Raw genomic sequence first — 15893 nt, 5'->3', positions numbered from 1 at the left:
GTATCGTCTACATATAAAGTCTACATTATAAAAATAAGGAGATATGGTATGATTGCCATTGAGACAACTATCCACCAGACTTCAAATACGTTGATATAAGCAATTATAGGACAACGTATAACAATGACAAAACCCATACATTAAGTCGGCTATAAAAGACATGAAAAATGTAAAACAATCTAAAAGAGAAACCCATGTATGTCAACCAGGGTTACCGATTCACCTGACTTTGACCTCATTTCATTAAAAAGTGATCAAGGTCAATTTTTTTAGGGTCAAGTCTGCATCTCAGATACTAAAGTAAAGAATAAACTATAATTGATATGGAATATTTGTATGGTGTACATGTCAGTCTGGTTGGTTTCTGACCTTGACCTTTCATGATTTATTGATCAACATTCAGTATTGATTGAAACTGTTTCTCAAATACTATGATCAACATCTCAACTATCTTTGGTGTATAGAATTATTACTATAGATAAATGTCCTTTTGGCGAGGTTCATATGAATTTGACATTTTTTTCATGGAATTTGATAATCATGATAATGTTATATTTGGGATATCTAGTTAAATGTTAAAAACTTTCAACATGAAATTCAAACATATCAGAAAAGCAGAGGGTAAGGACTTCAGTCAGTCTTTTTCAATACACTAGTAAAATAGGATGTCAAAAAGAAGCAAACAAAAGATGATTGAACAGAAAGCCATTATTCTACTATGAGAACAGAGACTAGTTCTTAGAATAATTAGGAGGTTATTACTGAATACTAATGATATTGCAAGTATATCAAGTGAAAAGATATATCCTCAATTTCGCTTCACCAATATCGCTTTTCACAAGCTTTGTAAAAAGGAAGGCAACAGTAGTATACCGCTGTTCAATAGTCATAATTCGATTAAGGAAAAACAAATCCGGGTGCTGTGTTCCAGAAAATAATGTTCTGAATATGTATTAATTTTCATAGGGAATGACAGCATGCACACCATTCTGCAGTTAAAAAAAAATCTACAAGGTCTGATTTGACCTAGAGGACTTGGAAGGTGACACGGTATTTTCTGTATACGACATATTTGGTTTTGGAGATGAAAGAACACACTACATTATGAGTTTGTCAGATAACACTGGTTTAGCAGGTAATAATAACCTATTAGTTAAATGATAATAAATAAAGGCAACAGTAGTATACAGGTGCTCGAAAGTCATAAATCGATTGAGAGAAAACAAATCCGGGTTACAAACTAAAACCGAGGAAAAAATCAACTATAAAATGAAAAAAAATGAACAACAGGAACACTGAAGTGCAACAAAAAAACGCCAACATACATAGAAACGAACTATTTGTTAACAACTGCAATATTCCTGACTTGGTACAGGACATTTTAAGAAAAGAAATGGTGGGTTGAACCTGGTTTAATGGCTAGCCAAACCTCCCGCTTTATGACAATGTTAACAAATATCACTGAATTGACAATACTACGTGACAGAAATACAGCAAAAACACACATGAGAACATTCATCACAGAGAAACGCACACAACGTGCAAACCGCAGAACAACAACAAACATATTCCATCAACAACAGACACCACAGGATATAAAAAAAAGTGACGCGCTTACGTAACTAACATGCAATCTCGAACTTTATACAATTATTTTCACAATACTCGTCCAAACAATTTTCATGACAATAATAGTGTTGAAAGGCAATTTTATAATTATTTGGACTACAAACGATAAGACATATCACATTATGTAACCGAAACAATAACAATTAATCAAAAATTAATACATGTATGTTGGATGTACTAAGTACCGAGACACGTAGTATAGCAAAGCAAATTCACACTCGGTATAACAGTCATATTCGGGAATATGACAATGATGGTATTGAAAGGCAATTTTATAATTATTTGGACAGCAAACGATAAGACATAACACATTATTCAACCGAAACCATAACAGACACATCAAAAATAAATACATGAATGTTGGATGTACAAAAGGTATCTAGTCATTTCGTATCATAACCATTTCGAACCATTGCCATCTCGTTCCCAAAATTACCATTTCGTACCATGAATTTACCATTTCGTACGATGAATATAAACCATTTCGTACCAAAAGAAACCATTTCGTACAAAAAAAAAAACCCATTCCGTACCATATGGAAAAAAAGATTTACAATTCCGTACCATATGGAAAAATGCTTTACTATTTCGTACCATATGGAAAAAAAGCTTTACCATTTCGTACCATATGAGACAAATTGCAGTATCATTTCGTACTATATGAAAATTGAACTTTATCATATCACACTTGGTGCAAGAAAAATATTCAGTTTTAAATGAAAGATGAAATACCGTTAAACTTTTCGTATTTTTTTATTAATAAAGAATTTACATGTAACTTGTATTTAATGTGGTGTGATTGTCAATTAAACAGCTATTTGAATTTTTCCATGTATATGACAAATTATTTACAATGTAAGGCACAAATTGTATAACCATTATGATTCAGCAAGACCAATCGACTAATGACGCACTAACCGTGTTTTAACTTTACATATTTTTGAGAATAATTTGCTTCTTCAACACTAACATGGTGCGAAATGGTATACATTATAATTTCCCATATGGTACTAAATAGTAAACATTATAATCTTCCATATGGTACGTAATGGTATACATTATAATCTTCCTTATGGAACGAAATGGTCATTTTACGAATTGGTTATGGTACCAAATGGTTTTTGTTATGGTACCAAATGGGTGGTACGAAATGGTTATGGTACGAAATGACTATGATTCGTACAAAATTGGAGCATTTTCTGCGTAAGGAGCACACTCCTGTATTTGAAATAAATATAGTGTGAATATGCATCAATAACGTATCAATTGAGATATGTAAACACCATACGACGGAGCAGCGGGTCTGTTAATGCTGAGAAATGGGAAATTGATAATTGGGAAGTTGAAATCATCCCGTTTGTCATAAATTTTAGTGTGAAGTCGTCCATCTGTGTCAATATTGAGGAAAATATCAAGGTATTAAACAGTCCTTCTTGCATCAGTAGTATCCTTAATTTCAAGTTCACTGGGGTATATGAGATGCAAGTTTTGACTGAAATATGGGTTATTTAGTGATAAGACATCATCAATATAGCTGAAAGTCAAATTAAAGAATTTTGCAAGGTGATTTTTCTTTTTGTCTTTTAGAAGATTCTGAAGGAATTCTGTTTCATAGGAGTACAAAAACAAGTCGACCAGAAGGGGTGCACAATTATTACTCATTGGAATACTGACTGTCTGTTGAAATATCAATCATCCAAACTCAACGAATATATTGTCGATTAAAATGTCCAGCATTTTGATATTATCATTTTCACTGTATTTTTTGATAGAATCAGTGTGGTTCTTCACAAAATAAGAATTATTATAACCAAAAACAAGAAATTTATATCTACGGTTCCCATTTTTATAGAAAACGCTCTGTTTAATGAGATGGTGAAGGAGATCTTTCAATTGAGCATGGGGAACAGTAGTGTAAAGCGTAGAAAAATCAAAGGTCCTAATATTGCTGCAATATTGCATACGTAATTGCAATAGCCATTGTTTTGTCCTATAAATAATCATCATAATTGATAATGAAAGACTCAATTTGATGTGAATTCTTTACCCAGTCATGGGGATACGGTTGTAAATGTGAATAGGAACAAGATACACAAAATATATAGTACATGAAGTTACCATTGAATTTCCTTTACAATAAACATGGAGTGAAGGAATATATATAATAATAATCGAAGATAATTTGCTATTTTTTAAATAGAATGATTGCACTACGAATTCCACCTTTCCTCAAGTTATTTTTTTCAATTTGGTTTGACTGATTCTACCACAAAACTTCTATTACTTTTAGAGCTTCTATGATCAAGCACACATTGTCAACGGTTGGACCATTTGCGCTAACTTGATCCTTAACAACTATTTTTTCTTTCTGTTATTTCGGAACTTCATCTACATTTATACGTTTGTAACCCACTAGAATGTTATCTCCATATTACCCTTTTCACCTTTTAAACTTTTTAGTCAATTTCTCGTTTTGTTCCATTAACAAAAATAACCCTTCATCTGCAATAAAGTAATGATGCTAGAAGTATGAAGACTCTTGCTTTACTTTTTTACCAAAGTAAAAGATGAAAATTGTAACGGATAAAGATAAAACGTATACTGTTTAGACAGTGAAAAGGCATCTTAAATACAAATAAACTTTTCCTTTTTTATAAACGAATTAATTGATGTGTTATACAAACCAAATAATTGTTCAAGTACATCCTTCAAATTAACGTATTATGTTTAGTAGAGCGCTTATGTTAAGTTGACAGATGAGGATAGTTGAAGGACTTTTAAGAAGTTTGTGTCTCCTAAGGCACTCGAAAAAAATTATACGTTGTTGAAAACTGTGACAAAATATTCAATAAAGTTGTAGAGCAATGAATTTATATAATCATGAAAGAAAGTCGTCACCGCTTCACACATTACTGGTTGTTTAATCTTACAGAGCTTGTAAACATTCTGCAGACTGAACCTTTTCAAAGTGGTGATAATTTTCAAGATGATGTATGGAATATTAAACTTTCTGAAATTCATAAAGCGAGTAGGAAAAGAGATAATTTAATTCTAGCCTTTATAGTTGTGCAGTTATTTTGTATTTCATTGGCAGTTGTAGTCAATTTCGTGTATTTGAATGGTAAGTATATAAACAGTGTTAAAGTAACTTATACAGTCGTTATTTATTAAAATAGTCTATAGGTCTTTAATATCGTGAGCAATTTTTCCAGATACAATTAAATATTTTCCATCTGCAACGAATTCGAAAAAGGTAAAAAAAAAATAAATAAATAAACCAAATGTGCTAAAAATACTTTCAACATAAATAAAAACCCTATTAAAACCTACTTATTTAAATATCATTTAAACGATTATCAATTGTTGCAGATGCGGTTACAACATGCAGTTGATTTTTAATTTCGAGAAAATATATAAACATTTTATAAATTTGTTTGCTTAATTTTACCTGTTTTCACAAAAAATTGTCTCGATCTTTTGATATAAAATTGTCATGTCACTTTTGGTGTCATTTTCCATTCATTTTGGCGATACAGATAACGTTTGATACGAAACTTTTGATTGGTTATTCGTTAGATAAAGATGTTCATTCTTAAAATGAACTACACAAATTATTATCTCTCATTTTTTTACAAGATTTCTAAATAAATAATGTCAGTTTGTTTTAAAAGTTATTTGCATTAGAAATTAAAGAAAAATTTACATCTATGTGATAAATTTTGATTGTATTTGTATATTAAAATGCGTTTTTATACCGTACATAGTAAATATCATGTTTTGCTATCTATAGTAAATGTGTCCATGAGACACTTTGGCGATTAATAAGTTACAAAGGTAAATGAGTCCATACGAATTCAATATTAATCCGACTTACGTTCATACAACTGGTTTAAACATTAATCTGCCTTGTCTGTATAAATAAACAGTCTCTAACAGTCTCTAATCTTTAAAGGTAGATTCAGCTTCTTTGATGGAGAGTTGTCTCATTGGCACTCATACCACCTCTTCTTATATCTATCTAAAATATAGTTAATAAGAAACTGTTTAAAACGTAGGTTTTCATTTAACTCGTCTAACTACCATGGCAATATCCGACATTTTTGTAGTCAGCGGGGTTTGGTGACGCATTGATGCCACGCCATCCTGTTATACAGTAAAAAGTTTCTATGAGTCACCATACATGAGCAAGTCAATTGAAAAAAAAAAAAAAATAAGACATGAATGCAGAATTTTATTACTATAGTAAACGGCAAGTGACAAATATAACACGCGGTTTAATAAACACTGCGGGAGTACATGTCTACCAGTCTTTGCTGCTACTTCCACATGCTTGGCAGAAACAGCAAATTCCATTTAAAAGTATTTTCATAAATTGAAACCACACAACTCCGAGTTCTATGCTAGCATCATACATCTAGAAAAATACAGTTTAATTTATAGATGACTGTTGATGCTGATACTTTTGAATCATTGTACACATTAAGGTGGCATATAACACTACAGGGAGATAACTCTGTAAAAATTAGCTGAAGTTTCAAAATATTTAGCTTCTCAATGATCAAAATCAGTGTTTGTCAAACTGCTTTATTATCAATACAATTTTTCCGACAAAGTGTATTGCACAAGTTTTTTGATTTTTTTTATATTTTTGTCTAAGGGTCAAAATAAATATTTTGTCAAAATTTTATGAAAAGAGCCAAATTAATTTTAGTCAAGGTGTTTGTTACCACTTAAAAAATTGAATATTTTGTATTATTTATAATATAATCAATAATCTATTCCAGATAATATAGAAAGAAGTGTAAGACTAGAAAAGCAGATACATCAATGGACAATTAATACCTCAAAACTTACAAGTCTAGACAAACAAGGTCAATTATCATGTAAGTTCACGTAGACTTAAATTAAATAATCTTCTCAAATATTTAAGTACGAAGAAAACTGATAATTTTCTCGGCAAACTTCAGACAAAATCATATCATATAAAAACAAACATATGATTCCGATTACCGGGCTTATCTCACGTGTTTTTTTAACAACCATATAAGGTAAAATTCGAAACAAAACTTTCGGAGAGTCGAATATAAATAGCACGTTTAAGAAGATAAAACGCACGCTCATTAGGGATAACTTTATTTAACAGAGGTTTGTAATAAAAAAAAAATACAGTTTTGCTAATATGCCTTCTCATTGACGTATACTCCTTACCTCGGTTTATTCAAAAAGGTCTTACCATTTATTTTTTCCTTCTATATAATACATTTCATTTTATTAAAGATGGCAGTGATATGGAAGAACTGTTTAAAGGTGATAAGGGATCTAGAGGCAAAGCGGGTGCTAATGGTAATCAAGGCAACGCTAGTGAAAAAGGAGAGAAAGGTGAAAGAGGCGACAATGGACTTATAGGACCAATTGGCAGACAGGGCGTTAAAGGCGAAAAAGGAAACAATGGTTTTGTAGGATCAAAAGGTCAAATTGGAGATAAAGGAACAATTGGTGAAAAGGGATCAACAGGGATAAAAGGTCGAAACGGAGAAAAAGGCATAAAAGGCAAAAATGGACCAATGGGAGATAGAGGCGTAACAGGCGAAAAAGGATCAATGGGAGATAAAGGCGTAACAGGCGAAAATGGACCAAATGGAGATAAAGGAACAGTTGGTGAAAAAGGACCAACAGGGAAGAAAGGACCAATTGGAGAAAAAGGCGAAAAAGGAACAATCGGAGATAAAGGCCCAGATGGTGCAAAAGGTCTAGACGCAGAAAAGGGTGTAGCTGGCGTTAAAGGTACAGAGGGTCAAAAGGGTTCAAAGGGCGAGATGGGATCATCTGGCATAATTGGTCCTACCGGAAACAAAGGTGTAAATGGTACAAAGGGAGTCACTGGTGTTAAAGGTCAAATGGGGGAAACTGGACTACCTGGCTTGAAAGGTGAACACGGCGAAAAGGGTATCAATGGAGACATGGGTACTACAGGACAGAAAGGTGCATTTGGTTACAATGGTCAAAGTGTTCAATTATATACAACTCGTTTAAGGTCAGGACAATTTCAATAGAAACGTTTGTGTTAAAGTACAAAGTGTATTAATAATGTTTTGAGTAATTGTAAGGACTCATGTTATAATTTTTTTTTATTCCGTTTCGTCAAAAGTTTGAGACCGATTATACACAGATCAACTAAGGCTTAGACTAATTAAATTGAAACAGTTGTGTTAAAGTATTAAAGGTATCACTAAAGCACTAAATAGTAGTAGTCACTCCTGATATAAATTGGTCCATACTTTAAGACGTATGAATATCAAGACAACAGTAATGATAATGTTATATTCCTGCTAAACGTTCATGTATTACATACATGAGAACCAACAGGGGCCTAGGATCGTTAAAAAAGTAATTGAACATACAGCTTTATGAGTTTTCGTTGTGATAGACACTATACATCAGTATGTTTTTTCTTTACAAAAGTATATGCAAATAAATTGTGTGTATTATACTGCAACTGTGCTGTTGGCACAGTCACATTGTATTGCATCTTTATTAATTTGTGATCTGCAGCCACTGACCATTTATCTCCATTTTTATGTCGTTAGCAATGCGCTTCCGTCGAATTTTCTTTATGACGTTACTCTAAATAAAAAATAATATGGTTTCTCTCAAATATTTCAATAAAAACAGGTGTAGGAATTGTAGTATAAACAAAATAACCGTTAATTGATTAGAACTATATACACGTTTCTTTCTATATAGTAAACACTCGTTTACTGGCTATTCGAACAAAAGTCAGTTTATTGTTTTCCGAGACACTAACTATTTCTCTTCGCTTCGCGTCGGCAAATAGTTAGTGTCTCGAGGAACAATAAACCTGCATTTGTCCTCATAGCCAGGAGTAAGTGTAAACTATTGTACCTCTGTATGTATTTTCGTTATAAAAATATAGACGAAAACCTTAATTATTTTTACGGAATTGTCTAAAAAAAGACTATTTACGGGTTATTATTCTAAAACAACTATTAATTGGGTATAAACTATATATTGGAAGAAAACATTTTCGTAAACAAATCTATTTACATGAGGGACGAAAGATACCAGAGGGACAGTCAAACTCATAGATCGAAAACAAACTGACAACGCCATGGCCAAAAATAAAAAGACAAATAGACAAATAATAGTACAGATGACACAACATAGAAAACTAAAGACTAAGCAACATGAACCCCACCAAAAACTGGGGGTGATCTCAGATGCTCCGGAACGGTAAGCAGATCCTGCTCCACATGTGGCACCCGTCGTGTTGCTCAAGTTATATACCTATTTACCGAAAGCGAACATTTTCCCGTACTTTCTGTATAACAAACCACACATTAACTGGTATTAGTTTGCATGTTTCTAAAGTCGATTCATTTTTTTTTCAAATCAGAATGAAATTTATAGATTTTATATGTGAAAGAAAATGTTTGCTTCTATTTATAGTACTGGTGTGTCATTTTATATATTTTATTTTAGGAGCAGGTGGGGAAAAGGGCGAAAAGGGAAGTGTTAGAGAACCAGGTATGATATCGATATATTCGATATTTCAGAATCTGAAAAAAGCCGGGATATTTTTGTTTGTTTGAAGAGTAGTTCATGATTTATCTTCATATTGATTACACAGACCCAAAACCAAACCAGCGAAATTCACTCATTCATCTTAACGTATGAATACAAATACATGAGATACCATAAAATAATTGAGTACTCCAAACGTGGAGATAGTAAAACCTAAATGCTTCGAAAGATTTCAAACTTTAATGAACAGTGAATTGATAAAAAAAAAGATGGTCTGATCAAAGGAAGATGTGGGCTAAACATATTTTGCTCAATTATCTGACAAACACAATCTAAATTCTTCTGTAAAACAGTCGTTTGCTCAAAAGGAACACTACACATGAAAATAATCAAAAATCTAAATATAGAAGATAAAAACTCTCTAAACTAAAAATAGAGATGGTTATTATTAACTTTTAAATACAAATAATTCTTTAATGTTGTTTGACAAATAACAAAATAAAATGACACAAAATTATCAATAGATATTTCAAGGTGTTTGTATTTGTCTATGTTACTGTTATTCTGACTTGAATCCGACTATTCTCCTCTCTATTATGTATATGTTTTAAATAGTTATTATTATACGTGTTATATAAACATTGCAGTTTAAATATGAATATTTATGTTTTTTAAAGCTAAGAAAGTGGCCTGTGGATCTGGTTGGGGTCGGTTTATGGGAAGTTGTTATAACTTTCAATTGAATTCAAAAAAGACATGGAATGAAGCAAAAGTAAGTTTAAATGAAATAAAATATCAAATGATTTTTTGTTGTTATTAAAATGTTATGTGTCAGTTTATTTAAACACTGCCCTTACGTATGAACTACATTTGAAAACTTAATCCGCCTATCTATTCTATATTCATGCCAGACGCTTTAAGTTACATCTTTATGTAATTGAGTACCAAGAATATAAAAGAATTTATTATTTATTTAACTAGTTCGCGTAAAATAATGCTGGTACATTCTTCCATCCATCTACCCCTATCTGTCTGTCAATCTATCCATTTATCAAAATATCTATTTCATTTGCAGTGCATGCTTCAGTTAAAAAAAGATAAAAAAACAATAGGAGCAATCATAGAATAACTCCAGAGGTATTGTGAAATTACCTACTCTATGGACAGTGTGAATCAAATAGGGATACTAAACAAATCCAAAGATTTTTTGAAATACATACAATTTAAGTCTCCCTCACCTGATAAACAAGGACGGTCAACTTAGATACTTATTTCTTGTTTCAGGGATGGATAAGTTATACTTCTCTGATTCAAAAACAAAATTCTATAAACAATGGCGACAGTAGTTAACCGATTTTCATTTTTTTCGTTAATCGAACAAGGTAACAAAGTCTAAGGCAATCACAAAAACTCAAAAATAGACCAGGCAGGGTGCCTGGATAGTGTAAACGTCTTCTGATCTGCATTCATCTTCCGCCATGCTAATCCGCATTCAGTTAAAATGTCACAAACGAGAATATGACACAACTGTTTTGTAAAGATCTGACACCGAGAAATGATATCGATATTGAGACAAAGACACATCGTATCGACCAACCCAATCTTGATGGTGACCGTAAAACCTACTCAGAGTCGATAACAGCCGTTCTATCTCATAATTTTGTTTCAGTTTTTTGTGTTAGGAACACGCCCCTGTAAATAATTGAGATATGTTAACACCATATGATGGAGCAGAAGTTATGCTACCACTGAGAAATGGGAAGTGGACAATTGCAAAGCTGAAATCATTAAGTTTGCAATAAATTATAGTTTGGTGTCGTCAACCGGTGTCGAGGAAAACATCCTATGACGAAGACATTCTACTTTCGGTAGTATCCTTAATCTCAAGCACACTGGAATATAAGAGATTAAAACCGACATTATTGAGATGCCTGGTAATTTATTGACAATTTAGGAGGACGTTTTTTCAACAATCGATTGGTATTAATATTAGAACCAACTGTGCGCCTCTTTTTGCCGACTCGTTCCTTTGTGCAAGTGAGGTGTACTTCATACAGTAGATTATCAGGAAAAATGAATAAAAAGCTAGCATTATCTTTAACTTCAAGTTCTGCTATCAAGGTCATTTCCTCTCATTTCATAATTCAAACTTTGGTGACTGCTTTGAACGCATCTATCCCATAAGATATGAAATAAAGGATCCGACAGAGGCAGTTAAGTCTATTTCATATATCTTGTCTAACATCTATAAATGAGAGACACAACTTTACGACAAACGAGATGATTTCAGCATCCCAATTGTGAACTTTCTATTTCTACGTTGCACAAATCCATCAGTTCCTGCATAGGGGATATACATTAATCTGTAAATGCGATATTCGAGAGCTTGCGCTTACAAGGAAACAATTAAACAAAGGGTTTCAAGTTGTCCAGATGAATTCAACCCTTCGTAAGTTTCACAGACACCGTCATTAATTGGTTGATCTTTATATAATATATGTGTCACAGATGACCACGGATATGATCAATTTGTCGTTATCACAAATCCATCCTCTTTCTCCGAATGTGACTTCACTGAATTAGACTAATTACTGAATATGTTCTTACATGAGCAACACGACAGGTATAATGTGATGCAGGATATGCTTAGCCTTCCGCAGCATTTGAGATCAACCCCGATTTTTGATGGGTTGATATTGGTCAGTCTTTGGTGTTTCTATGTAGTGTTTTGCAGACTGGTCTGTTTGTCTTTTCACCGTTTTCGATTTTTGGCAAATTGCCAGATTCACTTCAATTTTTGAGTTGGAAAGTGTGTTTTGTTTTAGGCACAGATTTTTGTAAAGAAAAAAGTGTTTGTTTAAATTGGAATAATCAAACACTATCTTTAATTAAAGATTCAGCTACCATCAATGTAATAAAGTTACACCGGGTTATGCTAGAGTTTCCAAGACAACTTCAATCCAGCCCAACACAATGAAAAATATAGGTGTTAGATTATCCAAAGCATTACCTCAACAAACTTACTTATTGGAACCAATTCAAACTTCCAAAAACAATTTTCTAACGGCTAAATGTTTGATTAAAAACAAAAACAACAAAGCCTCTATACAAATTATAAATCCCACAAACGAAATAATAAAACTGTGCCCTGGTTTGATTATAGCTACTATTAATGAGGTAGATACTACAAGTATATTGTCTTTAGATGATAATCAATCGGAAAATAAATCAAAAACTTCATCTTTAAATTCAGTGCAGCAAACATCTTCCACTCAGTCTGATCTTCACTTTGATTTTTCAAAAAGTGATTTAACTGATCAACAAAAACAAAAATTAACTAAATTTTTAAATAAAAATAGAGATGTTTTTGCAACTAGCCTAAAAGAACTAGGTAAAACAAGTGTTTATCATCATAAAATTGATACAGGAAATTCTAAGCCAATTAAATCTCGGCCTTATCGAACATCACCAGCAGCTAAACAAGAAATTCAAAGGCAAATAGATGAACTTTTAAAATATGACATTATTGAACCATCAACAAGTGAATATAGTTCACCAATTGTCCTAGTAAAGAAAAAAGATAATAGTTGGAGAATGTGTATTGATTTTAGAAAAGTTGACTCCCAAAGTGTAGTTCAGGAATATCCTCTTCCTCGTTTAGATGATGTTTTTGATGCTATAGGTCAATCAAATGCTACAATTTACTCAAGACTTGATTTGACCATGGCCTATTATCAAATGCCTTTGGAAGAAAATTCAAAACACAAAACAGCCTTTATTACACATGATAATTTGTATCAATTTAAAAGAATGCCTTATGGTCTAAACAATGCCTGCCAAAGTTTTCAATCTTTAATGACTCAAGTTTTAAGAGGTCTTACATGGAAACATTGTTTAGTCTATGTTGACGATGTCATTATTTGGTCTAAAGATTTCGATTCTCATTTACATCATTTAGAATTAATCTTCAATAGGTTAAAAACAGCAAACCTTAAATTAAGACCAAATAAATGTGAATTTGCTAAACCAGAAATCTTATATTTAGGACACATTATCTCTAAAGAAGGTATTCAGGTTGACACATCTAAAACCAAAGCTGTTGAAACTTTTCCTATTCCGAACAATCAACATGATGTTCGAAGTTTTTTGGGTTTGTGCAACTACTACAGAAAATTTGTTAAAGGCTATGCAAAAATTGCGTCTCCTTTAAATAGGTTACTTACAAAGGATTCTCCTTTCAAATGGACTTCAGATTGCCAAAAAACTTTTGAAACTTTAAAAACTGCTTTGACATCAACTCCTGTTCTAAAGTTTCCAAATTTTAACAAGCCATTCATTATATCATGTGATGCTTCAGGTTCCGCTATAGGTTACATTTTATCACAATTTGGAGAAGACAAAAAATAACATGTTATTGGTTATGGAGGTAGAGCATTATCTCCAGCAGAAAAAAATTATACGGTTACAGAACAAGAAATGTTAGCACTAGTGTCATCCGTTGCATATTTTCATGTTTATCTTATAAGTAACAAATTTACGGTGTATACAGATCACAAAGCACTATCTTGGTTACAAACTATTAAACATACAAATTCAAGATTAATTAGGTGGGCTTTAAAACTCCAGGAATACAATTTTGAGGTAATTCATAGACCAGGTTCACGTAATCAACATTGTGATAGTTTATCCAGGCGTGATTATAATAATATAGATCACAATTCTGACTCAATGACTGAAATAACATTTGTTTTCCCCGAAGAAACTTTGGAACAAATTACAAATAATTCTGAAAATATTTCAGTTTATTTTTTAGATGAAATATCAACTTTGCAAAAAGCATGCCCATATTTTGGACCAATTATTGATTTCTTAGAAAAAGGAGTGTTACCCAATGACAAAAAAAGAGCTCATGCAATACCGTATGAAACTAGTCAATATGAAATTTTGAATGGTACATTGTATCATTTTTTCCAACCAAGAACTAAAATTAAAATTTCAAAGAATCAATTAATAAAACAGGTAGCTATTCCTGAACCTTTGCGAAATGATATTTTATTGTCATGTCATGATCAAAAAGCCGGAGGTTCGCATTTAGGAGTTCAAAGAACTTATGAAGCTATAAAAAAAAGATACTTTTGGCCAAAAATGTATCAAAATGTCTATGATTATGTAACCAGCTGTCAAATTTGTCAAACAGTTAAAAAAGATAGTACTGCTAAAAAAGCACCTTTAAAACCTTTACCAATTAACGGTCCTTTTGCTCGACTGCACATGGATGTTTTAAGTGGATTGCCAACTTCAAATGAAAAATATAAATATATTTTATTAATAACAGATTCTTTCTCGCACTGGTGCGAATGTTTCCCAATGAGAACGCAAGAAGCAGAAGAAATTGCAAATATCTTATATTCTCAAATTTTTACTAGATATGGAGCTTGTCGTTATTTGGTGTCTGATAGACATGCAAGTAATATGAGTAAACTAGTTAACATCTTATGTAAAATGTTCAATGTTACACAACACTTTACTAGTTCGTATCATCCACAAAGTAATGTTGCCTGTGAAAGAACAAATGCTACTTTGGCACAATCATTAAGAGCTTACTGTTCTAAAGAACAAACAAATTGGCCAGATATTTTACCCAGTATCATGATGGCGTTCAGAATGAGTCCTTGTACACAATCAACGGGGTTTTCTCCGTATTACATGATTTTTGGAAGAGAAATGCCTCTACCTATCGATACAGCGTTAATTCCAGAGGAATTAATAACCCAATCACCGGAAAAATATATGGATCAATTGATAAATAGAATAAAAATTATTCAAGATATTGCAAAATCAAATTTAGAAGAAGCTCAACAGAAAAGTAAAATTTATTATGACAAATCTACTAAACAACCAAAATTTAAAGTTGGAGATCATGTTTTACTCAAGGTTGAAAAAGTTCAAGTAGGAAAGAAAAAGAAGTTAGAACCTAAATGGACGGGTCCATTTTCTATCATTGAGCAGAAGCATGATTTAATATATAAATTATTAAATTTACAAACACTTCGACCGACCAAGTCGTTCATTCATGCAAACAGACTAAAATTATATAAAGATCCAAATGATTTTAGACCACCTCCTAATCGATTAATCAACAATGATGAAACGGACAAAGATCATGACAATAATGATCAAGAAATACAAGATAAAACTGATGAATTAATTCAAAATGAGAATCAAAATCATTCTCAAAACAAGGTCAATGATGAAAACTCACAGAGTACTCAAAGTCAGAACAATTCAAATGAATGGTATGAAGTAGATAAATTATTTAGTTAAATGGACAGATAATTCAGACCCATCATGGGAGCCACAAGAAAACATAAGTCCAGCATTAAAAGAAGCATTTCATTCAGAAAAAGCGCGCAAACGATTAAAAAAAAAAACGAAAATAAGCAAATGAAATAAGCATTGACTATTCATTAGTGGTAAACTAATGGCAAACACATTCAACTTGCTTACCTATGTCTAAATTGTCCCTTATTTAGAAAACTGGAAATAAATTCATTCCCCTTATTTTGACCACCAGAAACAAATTAATGTTTTTTTTATATTGTAGGCATGCCAAGATTTGGATTTGTGTTTTTGCCATTTTTGTTATTTGCCTTACTTTTGACAACGTCAAATGCAGATCAACAGAGACTCAATTATGGAGTTATATTTCAAAAACAATCGAA

At 32.0% G+C, this 15893-nt stretch overlaps 2 protein-coding genes across 3 annotated transcripts in view; both read left to right on the top strand.

The window, feature by feature from the left end:
• Positions 1 to 4583: 4583 nt before the first annotated feature.
• LOC127721355 (macrophage receptor MARCO-like) overlaps positions 4584 to 15893 on the top strand; it is a 131980-nt gene continuing 120670 nt past the window's right edge. Inside the window, exons 1-2 of one of the 2 annotated variants that reach the window (XM_052228112.1) lie at positions 4584 to 4750; positions 6414 to 6512. The gene's annotated coding sequence lies outside the window, so the exon portion shown is untranslated. The remainder of the gene's footprint in view (positions 4751 to 6413; positions 6513 to 15893) is intronic. The other variant, XM_052228111.1, reaches the window with a different exon arrangement.
• LOC127722280 (collagen alpha-1(XXV) chain-like) lies at positions 6918 to 7682 on the top strand. Its single transcript, XM_052229172.1, has one exon. It carries the CDS (start codon positions 6918 to 6920, stop codon positions 7680 to 7682), a length of 765 nt encoding a protein of 254 aa, XP_052085132.1.

Source organism: Mytilus californianus, unplaced genomic scaffold (assembly GCF_021869535.1).
Source record: "Mytilus californianus isolate M0D057914Y unplaced genomic scaffold, xbMytCali1.0.p SCAF_12, whole genome shotgun sequence".
In the NCBI taxonomy this organism is placed as follows: domain Eukaryota; kingdom Metazoa; phylum Mollusca; class Bivalvia; order Mytilida; family Mytilidae; genus Mytilus; species Mytilus californianus.
This window is presented reverse-complemented; position numbering and strand designations above follow the sequence as displayed.

Coding starts and splice junctions, on each gene's coding strand:
- LOC127722280 (XM_052229172.1), top strand. CDS start 6,918: ATGGAAGAACTGTTTAAAGGTGATAAGGGATCTAGAGGCAAAGCGGGT.